The sequence below is a fragment of the Choloepus didactylus genome, chromosome 14 (genome assembly GCF_015220235.1).
Source record: "Choloepus didactylus isolate mChoDid1 chromosome 14, mChoDid1.pri, whole genome shotgun sequence".
NCBI classification, from domain to species: Eukaryota; Metazoa; Chordata; class Mammalia; order Pilosa; family Megalonychidae; genus Choloepus; species Choloepus didactylus.
In genome coordinates, this window is record NC_051320.1 from 55,632,110 (window position 1) to 55,648,729 (window position 16,620).

The following is a 16,620-nucleotide window of genomic DNA, read 5'->3' on the forward strand; positions in this document are numbered from 1 at the left end:
TTTCCTAAAAATAAGGACACTCTTCTTTAGACCACAGTTCAACTATCAGATTTAGGGAATTAACAATGAAATAATACTGTCATCTAATCCACAGATCCCATTCAAATTTCACTGACTGTCCCAAGAGTGTTCTTTATAAGTCTAGGCTCTAATCCAGGATCACAAACTGCATTTAGTTACCACATATATTCTTTTCCTATGGCTGCCATAACAAATTACAAAAACTGAGTGGCTTAAAACAATAGAAATTTATTTCTCGCAGTTCTGGAGGCTATGAGTCTGAAATGAAGGTGTCAACAGAGATATGCTCTCCCTGAAACCTACAGGAAAGAATACTTCTGGGCCTCTTCCTAGTTCTGGTGTTTGTGGGTAATCCTCAGTGTTCCTTGGATTGTAGATCAAATCTATCCAAATTCAGTATGACCTCATTCTAACTGGATTTCATCTGCAAAGATTCTATTTCTAAATAAGGTCACAGCCACACGTACTGGTAGTTAAGACTTCAACATATCTTTTGGGGGCACAAATTCGACCCATCACACTATGTCTCTCTAGTCTTCTTCCATGTGGAAGATTTCTTGTCATCATCTTACATAACCTTGATATTTTTGAAGAGTACATGCCAGTTACTTTGCAGATCATCCCTCAGTTTGGGTTTGTCTGATATATCCTCATTATTCAATACAGTCTGTTCTTGGGGGGCAGCAATACCACAGAAGTGATTCTGTGTTCCTAGTGCATCATATCTGGAGGCACATAATAGCTATTGTCCCCATTACTGGTGATATTAACTTTCATTACTTGGTTAAGATGGTGTATGCCATGTTTCTCCACTGCAAAGTTAATAAGTATCATGTAATAATTAATTAACAAGTATTCTGTAGGGAGATAATTTGAGACTATATAAATCATGAGCTCACAACAATACCTCTAATTCCAATCCAACACCACCAGGTTTCTTCTAGCCTTCCCCTTCCCAAATCTGTAACTCCTTCTCTCATAGTGAAAATCTGGCTCTTACTGTCCTTAATATATTATTTTGTTAATGCTTATGTATGTAATTCATCTCCTAATGACATAGGCCATATTCTCAGCTCTGGCTCCACCAACTAACTGTGATGGCCAAAGTTTTGGCCCTAGCTCCACTGGTTATGCCAGCTGAAATCTTGGCTCTGACAAAGGATAAGAGGAAGAAGAAGTGGAGGCCTTCAATTCTGAGAGATGTTTCCACTGGATATAGAATTCCAAGATGACAGATTTTTTTCTTACATCACTTTAAAGCTGTCAATGCATTCTGCTACTAAATTTTTACATGACTGCTAATACAAAATTATACCTATAAGCATTGCATCATCAAATAATATCTTAATAGATTAAAAAAACTGATTTTGTAGCCACTGTGTCTTAAGGCCAAGCATAGGAATTTAAAACCAAAGCCCAGCATCTCATTTTATAAAAAATACTTCTAAAGTGATTATTTTACCTGTTTTTCAAAGAGGCATGAGATCTACACTTAGCACTTAATAGTTTATCCCATTTCTAGGAAATAAGCTATGTTGTTATTAATGTCAAACAAGAAGACTACTTTGCTTATAATGAGGCTTAGACTTTAATTCTCCTCTGACACCGAGGCTTGGTGTCATAATGATTGAAATTCGAGTTGATTTTGGATGTGATCAAAAGAGAATTGATGAGCAAGATGGCAGCATAAAGAGGTGTGGGATTTAGTTTCTTCTCTAGGGCATACGGTAAATAGCCGGAAACTTTCTGGAACAACTTGTTTGGGGGACTTCTGTGACCAGATGCATATCATACACCAGCCTAGAACCAGTGAAAGGGCCGAGATCATAGCACAGAACTGTAAGTGAATTCTTCCATGCTGTGGAGTGATGCAACTGCCCCCTTGGCACAGTAAGCTGACTCAGAGTCTCTCCCTTGTGGCAAACAGAAGACCTCTCTACTAGGAGCAAAGAAAGGAGAGCTCAATCAAGCTCCACCTGAGGATTTGAATACCAAATTCTGACTGCTGAAAATGAGCTCCCAGCACAGATAAATCTACAAAATAAACCTGAAATAAACCAGGAGACCTATAGGGAGGAGGTAGGGCTGATAAAAAATACAAAAACATACATAAAAAATACAAAAACAACAACAACAGAGGTTTCTGGAGTTTAAAAAGATTAAAATTGACTTCCAGGAAGATGGTGGATTAGAAGAGGCAGAGCAAACTTCCTGTGCCAGTTTGGATGTATTATGTCCCCCAAAACACCATGTTCTTTGATGCAATCTTGTAGGAACAGACGTATTAGTATTGATTAGTTTGGAATCCTTTGAGTGTTTCAATGGAGATGTGACTCAACCAATGCGGGCGAGACCTTTGATTGGGTAATTTCTACGGAGGTGTTACCCCACCCCTTCAGGGTGGGTCTTCACTGAATCACTGGAGTCCTATAAAAGTATTCACAGACAAAAGGAGGTGCTGCAGCCAAGAGAGACACTTTGAAGAACACACAGGAGCTGAGAGTGGAGCTGAAACACAACCTGGGATCAGCAGATGCCAGCCACATGCCTTCCGAGCTAACAGAAGTTTTCTGGGTGCCACTGGCCTTCCTTTGGTGAAGGTATACTTGTGTCAATGCCTTCATTTGGACATTTTCATGGCCTTCAGACTATAACTTTGTAATCAAATAAACCCCCTTTATAAAAGTCAATCTATTTCTGGTATTTTGCATAATGGCAGCATTAGCAAACCGGAACAGTTCCCCTCCATGAAAAACACTAGATAAAGGGCAGAAATCACCCCAGAACAGCAGTTCCAGGGTGTGCTGGTTGGACATGGACTTCTACAACACGGTGGGAAATTAGATGAAGAGGCAGAGAGACTGCCATTGAAAGGATGGGGTAAGTGTGTTCAGCTGGGACCACCGATAAGGACTGGTGGCTGGTGCCGGCCACCAGGCACAGGAGGGAGAAGCTTACCATGCCCTGTATGCCCAACTCAGCAGTTGGCTGGGGGGATAACCCTTCACAGCCCCACGGCCAGGGGCTCCTTTGAGAGAACTTGGGATTCAGCAGACTGGTGGTGACTGCATTTACTTTTCCTCCACAGAAGACTGCAGAGTGCACAGCTGGGAGGTGGGGAATGGCAGGGGCACCACACAGAAATGCCAGGAGCCACTCCCAAACCCAGAAGCCCACGGGAACACAGTGGTCTGGGAGCATCTAAGCTAGGGGGTTGAGACATGTGCCCAGCAGGGCAACAGTGGTCCACTCAGGGAGGCCAGACCCACTGTGCCCTGGAGCAGACTCCCTCCCAAACTGTGTAGGGCCCACCCCCACCCACAGGGCTCATAGTCCCCAGTGCACATGCAGAACTAGTGCACTGATTAGACTGTCACCTGGTTCAGACCACGCCCAGTTGGGGGAGATCTGGCTTGAGAGTAAGAGGTGACTCAAGAGTGCCATCTGCTGGAAGGACAGGCAAAATACATTCCACCAAGCTGTAGCTCTGCCAAATTATAGATACATATTCAAATAATCCTGCATATTCCAAAATAGCCTTACCAAGAAAAGCAAATTCCCAGAAGACAACAACAGAAAATCATGAAACACAAGAAGAAACAAGAAGATATGGACAAGCCAAATGATGAAATTAAACAGCCAGAGGAGACACAGACTTGGAGCAGATAATCAAAGAAGTATACACAAATTTCCAAAACAACTTCAATGAGTTCACTAAGGACATATAGGACATCAAGAAGACACTGGAAGAGCATAAAGAAAAATTTGAAAGAGTAAATAAAAAATAGCAGATTTATAGAAATAAAAGATACTGTTGATCAAACTAAAAATATACTAGAGACACATAACACCAGATTTGAAGAGGCAGAAGAAAGGATAAGTGAACTGGAAGACAGACAATTGAATGCTAATGCACAAAAGAACAAATGGTGAAAAAAAAATAGTAATTTGAAATGGATCTCAGGGAAACAATGGACACCACAAAGTGCACAAATATAAGAATCACTGGTGTCCCAGAGGGAGAAGAGAGGAGAAAAGGGCTAGAAAGAGTATTTGAAAACATAGGGAAAACTCCCTAGCCCTTCTACTTCTAAACGACATAACTATGCAAATCAAAGATTCCCAATGAACTCCAAATAGAATAAATCCAAATAAACCCACTCCAAGACATATACTAATCAGATTGTCAAATGCTGAAGAGAAGGAGAAAGTTCTGAAAGCAGCAAGAGAGAAGCAATTCACCACATACAAGGGAATCAACATAAGTCTAAGTACTGACTTTTAAGCAAGCACCCTGGATGCAAGAAGACAGTGGTATGACATACATTTAAAATTCTGAAAGAAAAAATTGTGAGCCAAGAACTCTTTATCCAGCAAAGCTCTCCTTCAAAATTGAGGGAGAGGTTAAAATTTTCACAAATACTGAGAGAATCTGTTAACAGGACCTGTCCTGCAAGAAATACTATAGGGAGTTCTTCTATCAGCTAAAAAAAGGGGGGGGGGGGGTCTGGAAAAGAACATAGAACTGAAGAGTATTAGCAAGGAAAACTTAGAGGAAAAAAAAAAAGAGGGGGTGGGGAAACAGATCTGACAAATAAAAAACAAAGGATAAGACAGTTGATTCAAGAACTTCCTTCACAGTAGTAACATTAAATTTGAAACTCCCCAAATAAAAAATACAGATTGGCAGAATGGATTAAAAAGTATGATCCATCAATATGTTGTTTACAAGAGACCCATCTTAGACCCAGCAACACAGAGATTAAAAGTGAACGAATGGGGAAAAAATATTGCACACAAGCTGCAGCCAGAAAGCAGGGGTAGCAATACTAATATCAGACAAAATAGACTTTAAATGCAAAGATGTCATAAGAGACAAAGAAGGACACTATATACTAATAAAAGGGACAATTCACCAAGAAGAAACAACAAACATAAATGTTTATGCACCCAATCAAGGTGCACCAAAGTACATGAGATAAACATTGGCAAAACTGAAGGGAGCAATAGACATTTCCCATAATAATAGTGGGAGACTACAATACACAACTCTCTTCTATAGACGTAACAACCAGACAGAGGATCAATAAGGAAACTGAGAACCTAAACAATGTGATAAATGAATTAGACTTAATAGACATATATAGAGTGTTACATCCCAAATTATCAGGATATACAGTCTTCTCTAGTGCTCATGGAATATTCTCCAAGAAAGTTCATATACTGGGGCACAAAAGAGGCCTCAATAAATTTAAAAAGACTGAAACTATTCCAAGCACATTCTCTGACCACAATGGAATGTAACTAGAAGTCAATAACCATGAAAGAATCAGAACATTCACAAATATGTGGAGGTTAAACAACACACTCCTAAACAATAAGTGGGTGAAAGAAGAAATTGCAGGAGAAATTGGCAGATATCTAGAGATGAATGAAAACAAGAACACAACGTATCAAAACCTGTGGGATGCAGTGAATGCAGTGCTGAGGGGAAATTTTATAGCTCTAAACGCATACATTAAAAAGGAAGAAAGAGCCGAAATCAAAGACCTAACTGAACAACTGAAAAAGCTAGAGAATGATCAACAAACTAAGTAAAGCAAGTAGAAGAAAATAAGTAACAAGGATTAAAGCACAAATAAATGACATGGAGAACAAAAAACAATAGAGAGAATAAATAAAACCAAATTGGTTCCTTGAGAAAATCAACAAGATTGATAAACCTTTAGAAAGACTACCAACGTAAAAAAGAGAGAAGACCCAAGTAAACAAAATCAGAAATGAGAGGGGAACATTGCTGTGGATTCCAAAGAAATTTTAAAAATCATAAGAGACTACTAAGAACAAATTTACATCAACAAACTAGACAATATAGAGGAAATGGATAATTTCCTGGAAACACATGGACAGCCTACAGTGACCCGAGAGCAAACAGAAGACCTCAAAAAACTAATCACAAGTAAGGAGATCCAATCAGTCATCAAAAAGCTTCCTAGAAATAAAAGCCCAGGGCCAGATGGCTTCACAGGAGAATTTTACCAAATTTCTAAAAAGAACTGACACCATTCCTGCTCAAACTCTACCAAAAAACTGAAGAAAAAAGAACACTATCTAACTCATTTTATGAAGCTACCATCACACTAATACCCAAACTAGATAAAGATACTACAAAAAAGGAAATCTAGAGGGCAATCTCCCTAATGAATACAGATGCAAAAATTCTCAACAAAATAATTGCAAACTGAATCCAAAGATGCATTAAAACAATCGTACACCATGACCAAGTGGGCTTTATTCCAGGCATGCAAGGGTGGTTCAACATAAGAAAATCAATCAATGTAAGACAACACATTAATTGTAAAGAAAAAAATCAAATGATCTCAATAGATGCTGAAAAAGCATTCAACAAAATTCAGCATCCTTTATTGATAAAATCACTTCAAAAGGTAGAAATTGAAGGAAGCTTCCTCAATATGATAAAGGGCACATATGAAACCCACTCCAGTACAGTACTTAACAGTGAGATACTGAAAGCCTTCACCCTAAGATGAGGAGTGAGACAAGGATGCCTGCTGTCATCACTATTATTTAACATTGTGCTAGAAGTTTTAGCCAGAGCAATCCAGCAAGACAAAGAAATAAAAGGCATCAAATTGGAAAGGAAGAAGTGAAACTGTCATTATTGCACATTGTATGATCATACATTTGGAAAATTCTGACAATTCGATGACAAAGCTATTTGAGCTAATAAACAAATTGAGCAAACTGGTGGAATACAAGGTTAATGCACAAAAGTCAGTAATGTTCCTATACACTAGAAATGACCTAACTAAGGAAACACTCAAGAAAAAAATTCCATTCACAATAGCAACTAAAAAAATCAAGTACCCAGGAATACATTTAACCATGGATGTAAAAGACCTCTACACAGAAAATTACAAAACATTACTAAAAGAAAAAATGACCTAAATAGGTGGAAAGTTATTCTGTGTTCATGAATAGGAAGCTAAATGCCATTAAGATGTCAATTCTACCCAAACTGATCTAAAGATTCAACACAATTCCAATCAAATTTCCAACCTACTTTGCAGACTTGAAAAGCTAGTTATCAAATTTATTTGCAAGGGAAAGGGCCTTGAATTGCCAAAAACATTCTAAAAATGAAATACAAAGTGGGGGGATTTACACTTCCAGACTTTAAAGCCTACTATAAAGCCACAATAGTCAAAACAGCATGGTACTGGCACAAAGACAGACATTGATCAACAGAATAGAATCAAGAGTTTGGAAATAGACCCCTAGATCTATAGTTGACTGATTTTTGGTAAGGCCCCCAAATCCTCTGAACTGAACAGTCTCTTCAACACATGGGGCTGGGAGAACTGGATACCCATATCTAAGAGAATGAAAGAGGACCCCTACCTCACTCATACCAAAATTAACTCAAAGTGGATCAAAGACCTCAATATGAGAGACAGTACAATAAAACCCCTAAAAGATAACATAGGGAAAAATCTTCAAGACCTAGTATTAGGAGATAGCTTCTTAGACCTTACACCCAAAGCACAAGCAACAAAAGAAAAAATAGATAAATGGGAACTCATCAAAATTAAAAGCTTCTTACCTCAAAGGAATTTGTCAAAAGGGTGAAGAGGCAGCCAACTCAATGGGAGAAAATATTTGGATACCATATATCTGAAAGGTGCCTGATATTCAGCATATATAAAGATATCCTTTTGATGTCATCCTATTGAATGACAATAGTACAAATAGCCCAACTAAAAAATGGGCAAAAGATATGAAAAGACATTTTTCTGAAGAGGAAATACAAATGGCTAAGAAACACTTGAAAAAATGTTCATCTTCACTAGCTATTAGGGAAATGCAAATCAAAACCACAATGAGATATCATCTCACATCAATAAGAATGGCTGCCATGAAACAAACAGGAAACTACAAATGCTGGAGAGGATGTGGAGAAATTGGAACTCTTATTCATTGCTGGTGGGACTGTATAATGGTACAGCCACTCTGGAAGACAGTTTGGCAGTTTCTCAGAAAACTAGGTATCAAGTTACCCTATGATCCAGCAATTTCACTTCTCAGTATATACCCAGAGGATCCGAAAGCAGTGACAAAAACAGCCATTTGAACACCAATATTCATAGTGGCACTGTTCACAATGCCGAGATAGAAACAATCCAAGTGTCCTTCAACTCACAAGGGGATAAACAAAACTGTGTGTGTGTGTGTGTGTGTGTGTCTAAATATAGAGAGACACACACACAAACACACGATGGAATACTATGTAGCAGCAAGAAGGAACAAACTTTTGAAACATATGACAACACGGATTAACACTGAAGACATAATTATCAGTGAAATAAGTCAGACACAAAAGGAGCGATGTTGTATATTACCACTACTATGAATTCCCTGAAAAATGTAAAACTTATAATGTAGAATATAGGGGACCTAGACACAGACAGAAGCTAATTGAGGGGGAATGTTAAACTAATATGTACAGATATTTTAATGAGGGTGAACTTAAAGGTATGGGAATGGACAGGGAGGGTGATTGTTAATGGGATTATAAGTATCGGTGCTGCATTGACGGCAAACATGATCAAAAGTGGTTGTTTAAAGGCACGTATCCCACAGATTAGCACTACAAATATAAATAAGGGTTTGCATGATACACTTTTAAGGTATGACACTGGTACAAAGAATTAACCACAGAGTGGTATATGGGAAAAACTACCCATTGTATATATTTTTTTTGGGGGGGGGTGGTTTTAGAAAGTTTATTATGGATATTGAAGAAGTCTCCTTGCCCTCCCACCCCAACCCAATAAAAGAACCAACATGTTTATTCATGAAACCTGGACCTGCTTGGCATAAAAATGGAGTCTTAGAAATAAAATAGTTAATGGCAAATCTCAATAAAAATTCACTTTGAAAGTAATCCAGTACTGTTCAGAAATAAGGAAATCATACGTATCTTTGTTAAAAATTAAAAGGTGTTTTAATATGACTATATGTGTATATTTAGACTTTAAAACAAATAGCCAATAGCTGTTTGAAAGGATAGTTCATGATTGATTAAAATTGATTTCTGATTAATTAAATAATTTTGGCCCATCAACATATCCAAACATTCTTAGAAAACATTTTAAATACAAGGTGTAACTGTAAAGTCATGCGACTGACTGACTTTTTAACACAATAGAATCTAAATAGCCAAATGAATGGTTGTTCTTTAAGATAACGATCCTAACAGTGTTTTCCAAGGATGCTGCAATGGCCTAAGGCAGTTTTGAAATTTCTCTTTTGTATCTACCTTCAAGAGGATATGAGTGTCACACTAGAATCATTCACTAGCTTTGTTCCCCAGTAGTATTCCAGTTCAATCATCCTATATATTCACCAGTTCTGGCAATTTGGACAGTAAATTACTCTTCATTCAATGAAGATCTGTCACTGATGAGAATATTCAAATGAATGTTAATTCAGGTTCTGACAGTAAATCTGAAATCTGTGTATTTGCATACTTTTAAGATGTGTAAACTGTAGTAAATTTGTTTAAAAACCGCTCTCATCATAGACATTTTTGGTACACACTTATCATTTTGCTGTATTTTTAAAAGAACAGTGGGATTTTTAAAACAACAGTGACTCATAACACTGAAAAAGGACCCCATAGCTTAAAAATGATAGAATAATTGTATACTGTGCTACAAAACACATATAACACAACATCTTCAAACTTTATAGCTGTTAGTTTTTAATTTATACATATAGTTCAGTAGCATGCATCCAAAAAGAAACAAACTCTCCTATAAGCCTTTCTACATGAATCACGGTAGTGTAAATTGTACTTTAAGTGCCAGAAGTAGTTTTTCTTATAAAATATTATTAAATAGCACCAACATTACTTGAAAATAAAGTGAAACATTAATAGGAATACCAGAATACAGGTTTAATTTTTAACTAAAAGAGAGAAAGCATCTCCTTGACAAAGTATTAATTAGATATGGATTATTTTAAGATTACGGTGAGATAAAAATCTGTCATAAAACATTTTGGGATTTTGCTTGGAAAAGTTAGAAAGGAAAGGATTGTATATCAGTCTTTTACATTCTATTTCAAAATAAGATATATATGTTTACATAATCAAGACAGTGCAATCTCACCAATGACATTTCTTATGGGAGATACATTTACTCATTCTATATATTAGTTCAACAAGAAAACATATAATTACAAGTGTTTTAAAGCAATCTGATTAGAGCAACATTTACATTAAGTACAAAATATACAGCAAAATGAACATTTTGTTAAATAGGCCTGTAGGTTAACAATATCTTATTTAAAGGAACATGTTTTCATGAATCTATTTTCATTTATTGTTTTATTATATTCGATAGCTACTCTCCCCACTGTGTGCTTCTATTACTGCTTTTTCCAGGATATTTATATATTCTATCTCTAAATATCCATCAAAATTTATCTGTAAAGTTAATTTAAAAATACTACTCTCCAAGTAAAAAAATAAGAAATATCATGTTTTAACAGTTGTACACAAAACTATTGTAGGGTTTTGAAAGAAATGTTCATTGATCATAAATTCGTCATTATAAAATTTATACTTCTGTACTAAAGCAAAAATTGCCTTTAAAATTAAGTGTTGCCAACCTACTTGTTATAAAGTTAGATATGAAACCCTTGGCTATTAATTATAAAAGATTATTTGAAAAGATCTGCCAATAAAAATGTCTAAACATGGTTGCCGATCCGAATAGCTTTCTTAATTAGAACAATTGGGAAATGAACGGAACAGTAGTGCTTCTATGTTACAATAACAAAGAAGTATTACAGTTTCCAAATCTCCAGACCTGGTGTGGAAGTGTTCAGTCGTGGCTCAGCTGCAGGCTGACAGAAGAGAAGATGCTTCCTGCGCTTGTACACAATGGGCCAGTGGCAACATCTGTCACACTCTTCCATATTGTCTGCACTGAAGGCAGGACCATTAGGCAGGTCTTTACAAAAGGCATTAGAATCCAGATGTGCAGACAGCTGAGGGTGGCAAACAGGATTCCCGCAGCGAAGGCCAGGGGAATCGCCAGGAACACCGTCAGGAACTTGTACATCAGGTATTTGCTGATTTCAAAGAGCGCGTGGCTGCAGATCCACACTTTGTCTAAGGAGTGCGTAGAGACCGGCTCCGCGATCACATCCTCGAAACCTAGCTGGAGATGCGAGTTGAGCCGGTGAGGATCCCGGTCCATACCCAAGTCGGCGACCTTCTCGGGATCGCCGTAGTCGATGCCGCTATGGCGGCTGTAGACGTCGTCGTCCACGAAGAGCTGGACGTCCGCCTTCTCGGTCTCCAGCCCCATCACGGCGCTGGGTGCGCGGCGAGGCTCCCCCTGCCCTTTTCCCATTGCATATTATAGACTATATTTAATAGGAATACCTTGCCAGTACTATACTAATTCTAGGGATGAATAATTAGGGGCTGATAAGAGCTTGGGGGTGTTTTGTGTTATGATAGTTGTTTAAAATTGACAGTGATGAGTACAACTAAGTGAAGATAATGTGAGACACTGATTGTTTATCTTGAACAGAATATACGCTATGTGAAATTAGGAACCCCCTACTTAATAAGTCAAGCCTTTGATTTTTTTTTTTTTTTTCCTGCAGCACTTTTATTTTTCCTTACACGACAACGTGTTGCTGGGATCTAATGTCCTCACATGACAGTAGAAAACCAAACTTTGCTGTCATCTCTCAACGATTTGAGAATTGAGTACAAAAAACCTTACATAAATTAAAGGATGAATAAATTTACAGGTGTAAATGCGAACCGTTTTCCACCTCGGGGCAAGCAGCGAGCCACGGTGTTCCGGTGGGAAAACATCAGGTAAGGAAGGAAACTGGGCCCCAGGGCTCCGCACGCTGGGCGGCCTCTGGGGACCCGGGAGCAGCCCGGCTCCGCGCCCACGCCCCGCAGGGCCCGCGGCCCCCGGGCTCTCCACGGCCGCACCTCCCCAGCCACGGGCGGCGGCGACTTAAACCAAAGGTATGTACAGGGAATCGAAACATATACCAAGGAAACAGGTAACTTTGGATACAAGGTCAAGATCAGCAACAAGTTCCACGCTCCAGTGCTGACGGGGACAGGCTTCGAGGACGCGTCTTCCAAAGGCCGTTCCAGTTCCACGAGGCGCCCCCGCAGCAGGCGCGGCGCCGTGGCCCCTAGAAACACTTGCGGTGCACAATGGACGGCCCGACTCGTCCTACTCCTGCTTGCTAATCCACATCTGCTGGAAGGTGGATAACGATGCCAGGATGGAGCCACTGATCCACACCGAGTACTTGCGCTCCGGCGGTGCGATAATCTTTATTTTCATGGTGCTGGGCGCCAGCGCCGTGATCTCCTTCTGCATCCGTTCGGCGATGCCGGGGTACATGGTGGTGCCCCCCCCGACAGCACTGTGTTGGCATACAGGTCCTTAGGGATGTCCACTTCGCACTTCATGATCGAGTTGAAGGTGGTCTCGTGGATGCTGCAGGACTCCATGCCCAGGAAGGACGGCTGGAAGAGCGCCTCCGGGCAGCGGAAGCGCTCGTTGCCAATGGTGATGACCTGGCCATGGGGCAGCTCGTAGCTCTTCTCCAGCGACGACGACGAGGCAGCCGTGGCCATCTCCTGCTCGAAATCCAGGGCCACGTAGCACAGCTTCTCCTTGATGTCGCGCACGATCTCGCGCTCGGCCGTGGTGGTGAAGCTGTAGCCGCGCTCCCTGAGGATCTTCATGAGGTAGTCGGTCAGGTCGCGGCCCGCCAGGTCCAGGCGCAGGATGGCATGCAGCAGCGCGTAGCCCTCGTAGATGGGCATCGTGTGCGTGACGCCGTGGCCCGAGTCCATCACGATGCCCGTGGTGCGCCCGACGCGTACAGCGACAGCACGGCCTGGATGGCCACGTACATGGCGGGCATGTTGAAAGTCTCGAACATGATCTGCGTCATCTTCTCCCTATTGGCCTTGGGGTTCAGGGGCGCCTCCGTCAGCAGCACGGGGTGCTCCTCAGGCGACACGCGCAGCTCGTTGTAGAAGGTGTGGTGCCAGATCTTCTCCATGTCGTCCCAGTTGGTGACGATGCCGTGCTCGATGGGGTACTTGAGCGTCAGGATGCTGTGCTTGCTCTGCGCCTCGTTGCCCACGTATGAGTCCTTCTGGCCCATGCCCACCATCACGCCCTGGTGCCGGGGGTGCCCCACGATGGAGGGGAACACGGCGCGGGGCACGTCGTCCCCCGCGAAGCCGGCCTTGCACATGCCGGAGCCGTTGTCGATGACCAGCGTGGCGATTTCCTCTTCCATGGCGAGCTGAGAGCGGGGCCGCGGCATGGAGGAGCGGGACGAGAAGCGGCAGGAAGACGGCGCGGGTGCAGTGGCGGCGAGTGAGCCAAGCCTTTGATCTTGAGCCTTGTTCATATGAAACATATGGCTGTAAAAGGGAGGCTAAACTTACTTATAATTATGTCTAAGAGGCACCTCCAGAGTAAACCTCTTTTGTTGCTCAGATATGGCCTCTCTAAGCCACCTCTGCAAATAAATTAATTACTCTCCCTGCTACGTGGGACATGACTCCTAGGGGAGTGATTCTCACTGGCGATGTGGAACACGACTCCCAGGAAACAGCCTGACCTTGACATTGAGAGACTGAAAAGGCCTTCTTGACCAAAAGGGGGAAAGAAAGGTAACCAAAAAAAGGTTACACTGGCTAACAGATTTCAAATAGAGTTGAGAGGCTACCTTGGAGGTTACCCTTATGCAAACTCCAGCCAGATCATTTGAAGACTTTTAAGGGAGAAAGAGAGAGAGCCTTTGCTTCTTTGGCTAGCAAGTGTCTCCTGAGGAGTTCATTGAACACCATCGGAGTTGCCAGTTGGCTGCCTGCCCTATGGAATTTGGACTCATGCATCCTGCCCTACACAATTTTGACTCATGCATCTCCACAGTTGTGTGAGACACAGTTATAAAATCTTATATTTATAGATATCTCTTGTTGGTTCTGTTTCCCTAGAGAACCCTAACTAATACAGGTTTCTCCTCAAAATTGAATACTTTTGCACATCAAAGGACTTTGTCAGGAAAGTAAAAAGGCAGCCTACTCAATGGGAGACAATATTTGGAAACCACATATCAGATAAGGGTTTAATAGCCAAAATATACAAAGACATCCTACAACTCAACAACAAAAAGACAAACAACTCACTTAAAAATGGGCAAAAGACATGGATAGACACTTTTCCAAAGAGGAAATACAAATGGCTCAGAAGCATAGGAAAAGACGCTCAACTTCACTATTATAGAAATGCAAATCAAAACCACAATGACATACCATCTCACACCTACTAGAATGGCCATTATAAAAACAACAACAACAACAACAAAACAGAAAACTACAAGTCCTGAAGAGGATGTGCAGAAAAAGGTACACTTATTCATTGCTGGTAGGAATGTAGAATGGTGCAACCTTTCTAGAAGACAGTTTGGTGGTTCCTCAGGAAGCTAAGTATAGAACTGCTGTATGATCCAGCAATCTCATTACTAGGTATATCTTCAGAATAACTGAAAGCAAGGTCATGAACAGACATTTTCACACCAATGTTTATAGTAGAATTACTCATGATTGCCAAAAGATGGAAACAGCCCAAATGTCCGTCAACTGACGAATGGATAAATAAACTGTGGTATATATATTCAATGGAATATTATACAGCTGTAAGACAGAATAAAGTCATGACATGTGCAACAACACGGATGAACCTTGAGGACACTATGTCGAGCGAAATAAGCCAGAAACAAAAGGACAAATACTGTATGTCTCACTAATATGAACTAACTACAATGAGCAAACTCTGAAAGTTAAATGTGAGAGCATAGGTTATCAGGAAATACAAAGAGGGCAGGATTGGACAATTGATGCTTAAGGATACAGAATGTTCAATAATGTTGATGGTAAAGGTTCGGAAATGGATAGCACAATATTGTATGATTGTAGCACAATACTGTTAAGTGTAATTAACAAAACAGAGTGTGAATATGGTTGAAAACAGTAAGGCTAGAGTTTTGTATCTCACCAGTATGCAAACTAGAGCATAAAAACTGAGACTGTACAACTTAGCAAAACCTACAGTAGACAATGATGGTGGTTAATTGTACAACTATAAGAAAGTTTTTACATGAACAACATATGTCACTATTACAAGGTGTTAAAATGGGAAGGTATAAGGGAAAAATACAGTTAATGAAAACTAAGGTCTATAGTAGACAATAATAGTATAATATTCTTTCATTAATTGTAACAAAGATAATATGCCAAAGCTAAATGTTTACATTTAAACATTAAAAGGGGGATATAAGGGAGGGGTATGGGATTTTTTTCTCACCCCCCCCCCCTTTCTTTTTGGAATAAAGGAGAATGTTCTCATACAGATTGTGGTGGTGAATGTATAACTATGTGACTATACCAGGAGCAACTGTTTGTACATTTAGGATAGATTGTATGGTGTGTGAATAAAACTGTTAAAAAAAAAAAAGAACTGATAGAAGGTATCATGATTTAATCATATAATCTATTTACAATGCCACCATGGCAAGTTACTTAATTTTTTGTGTCTTAGTTACCTCATTTTAAAACTGATGATATTTACTGATGGTTCTGGTTGTTGTGAGAAATGTAGAACAGAACATGCACATAATAACTGCTTAATAAATGCTAGCCATCATCATCATCATCATCAATATCATGATCACTACAGTAAGTCACTTTATCTGTGTGCTGTCTTGTAGTGACATGAGTGCACTTGAATTCAGTGCTTTTTGAGCAGTATCTAAGGCCAGGCCTTCTAGTAGATTTAAAGCCTTTAAAGAAACAATTTGGGTGGTTTTATAAGCCACCCTGTATTTTGTAGATCCTGAGATTTTGTTTAAGTTTTCAAGTCTGAGATTTCTACAAGCCTAGATAACTGATGAAGAGGACTGTTCTGTTTCGCAAAACACCAGAAATGGATTGGCTTTTATAAGGGGGTTTATTTGGTTATAAAGTTAAAGATTTAAAGCCATAAAGTGTCCAAGGTAAGGCATCAACAATCGGTACCTTCACTAGAGAAGCCACTGGTGTCCAGAAAACCTCTGTTAGCCAGGAAGGCACATGGCTGGCCTCCATTTGCTCCCAGGTTGCGTTTCAAAACGGCATTCTCCAAATGTTGCTCTTGGGGCATTTTGTACTCTCTTAGCTGCAGCTCTTCCAAAATGTCACTCTTAGCTGCTCTGCATCTGGGCCCATATGGCTCTCTTTAAAATACTCCAGTGATCCAATAAAGACCCACCCTGAATGGGTAGGGCAACATCTCCATGGAAATAATCCAATGAAAGGTCTTGCCTACAGTTGATTCACATCTCCATGGAAACACTGAATTAAGAGGTTCCAACCTAATCAACACTAGTACGTCGGCCCCCACAAGATTGCCTTAAAGAATATGGCTTTTTCTGGGGGACATAATATATACAAACCAGCACATTCCA

The 16,620-nt window shown here is 40.2% G+C and overlaps 2 protein-coding genes and 1 pseudogene across 7 annotated transcripts in view; all 3 read right to left on the reverse strand.

Moving 5' to 3' along the window:
• The window catches only part of RGS22 (regulator of G protein signaling 22), a 235,743-nt gene that overhangs the window by 19,574 nt on the left and 199,549 nt on the right, over positions 1-16,620 (reverse strand). For 2 of the 6 annotated variants that reach the window (XM_037802557.1, XM_037802564.1), the window contains one exon: positions 13,465-13,534. The exons of 1 other annotated variant lie outside the window; for it this stretch is intronic. In XM_037802557.1, coding sequence (XP_037658485.1) covers positions 13,518-13,534 — 17 coding nt within the window. In that variant the 3' untranslated portion in view covers positions 13,465-13,517. Of the gene's footprint in view, positions 1-13,428; positions 13,535-16,620 lie in introns of those variants that run through there. 3 more of the 6 variants (XM_037802562.1, XM_037802560.1, XR_005211587.1) reach the window with 3 other exon arrangements.
• Positions 10,639-11,484, reverse strand: LOC119508768 (caveolin-2-like). The gene has a single exon (XM_037802566.1). The coding sequence runs from the start codon at positions 11,463-11,465 to the stop codon at positions 10,932-10,934; it is 534 nt and encodes a 177-aa protein (XP_037658494.1). The 5' UTR covers positions 11,466-11,484; the 3' UTR covers positions 10,639-10,931.
• Positions 12,280-13,434, reverse strand: LOC119508850 (annotated as a pseudogene).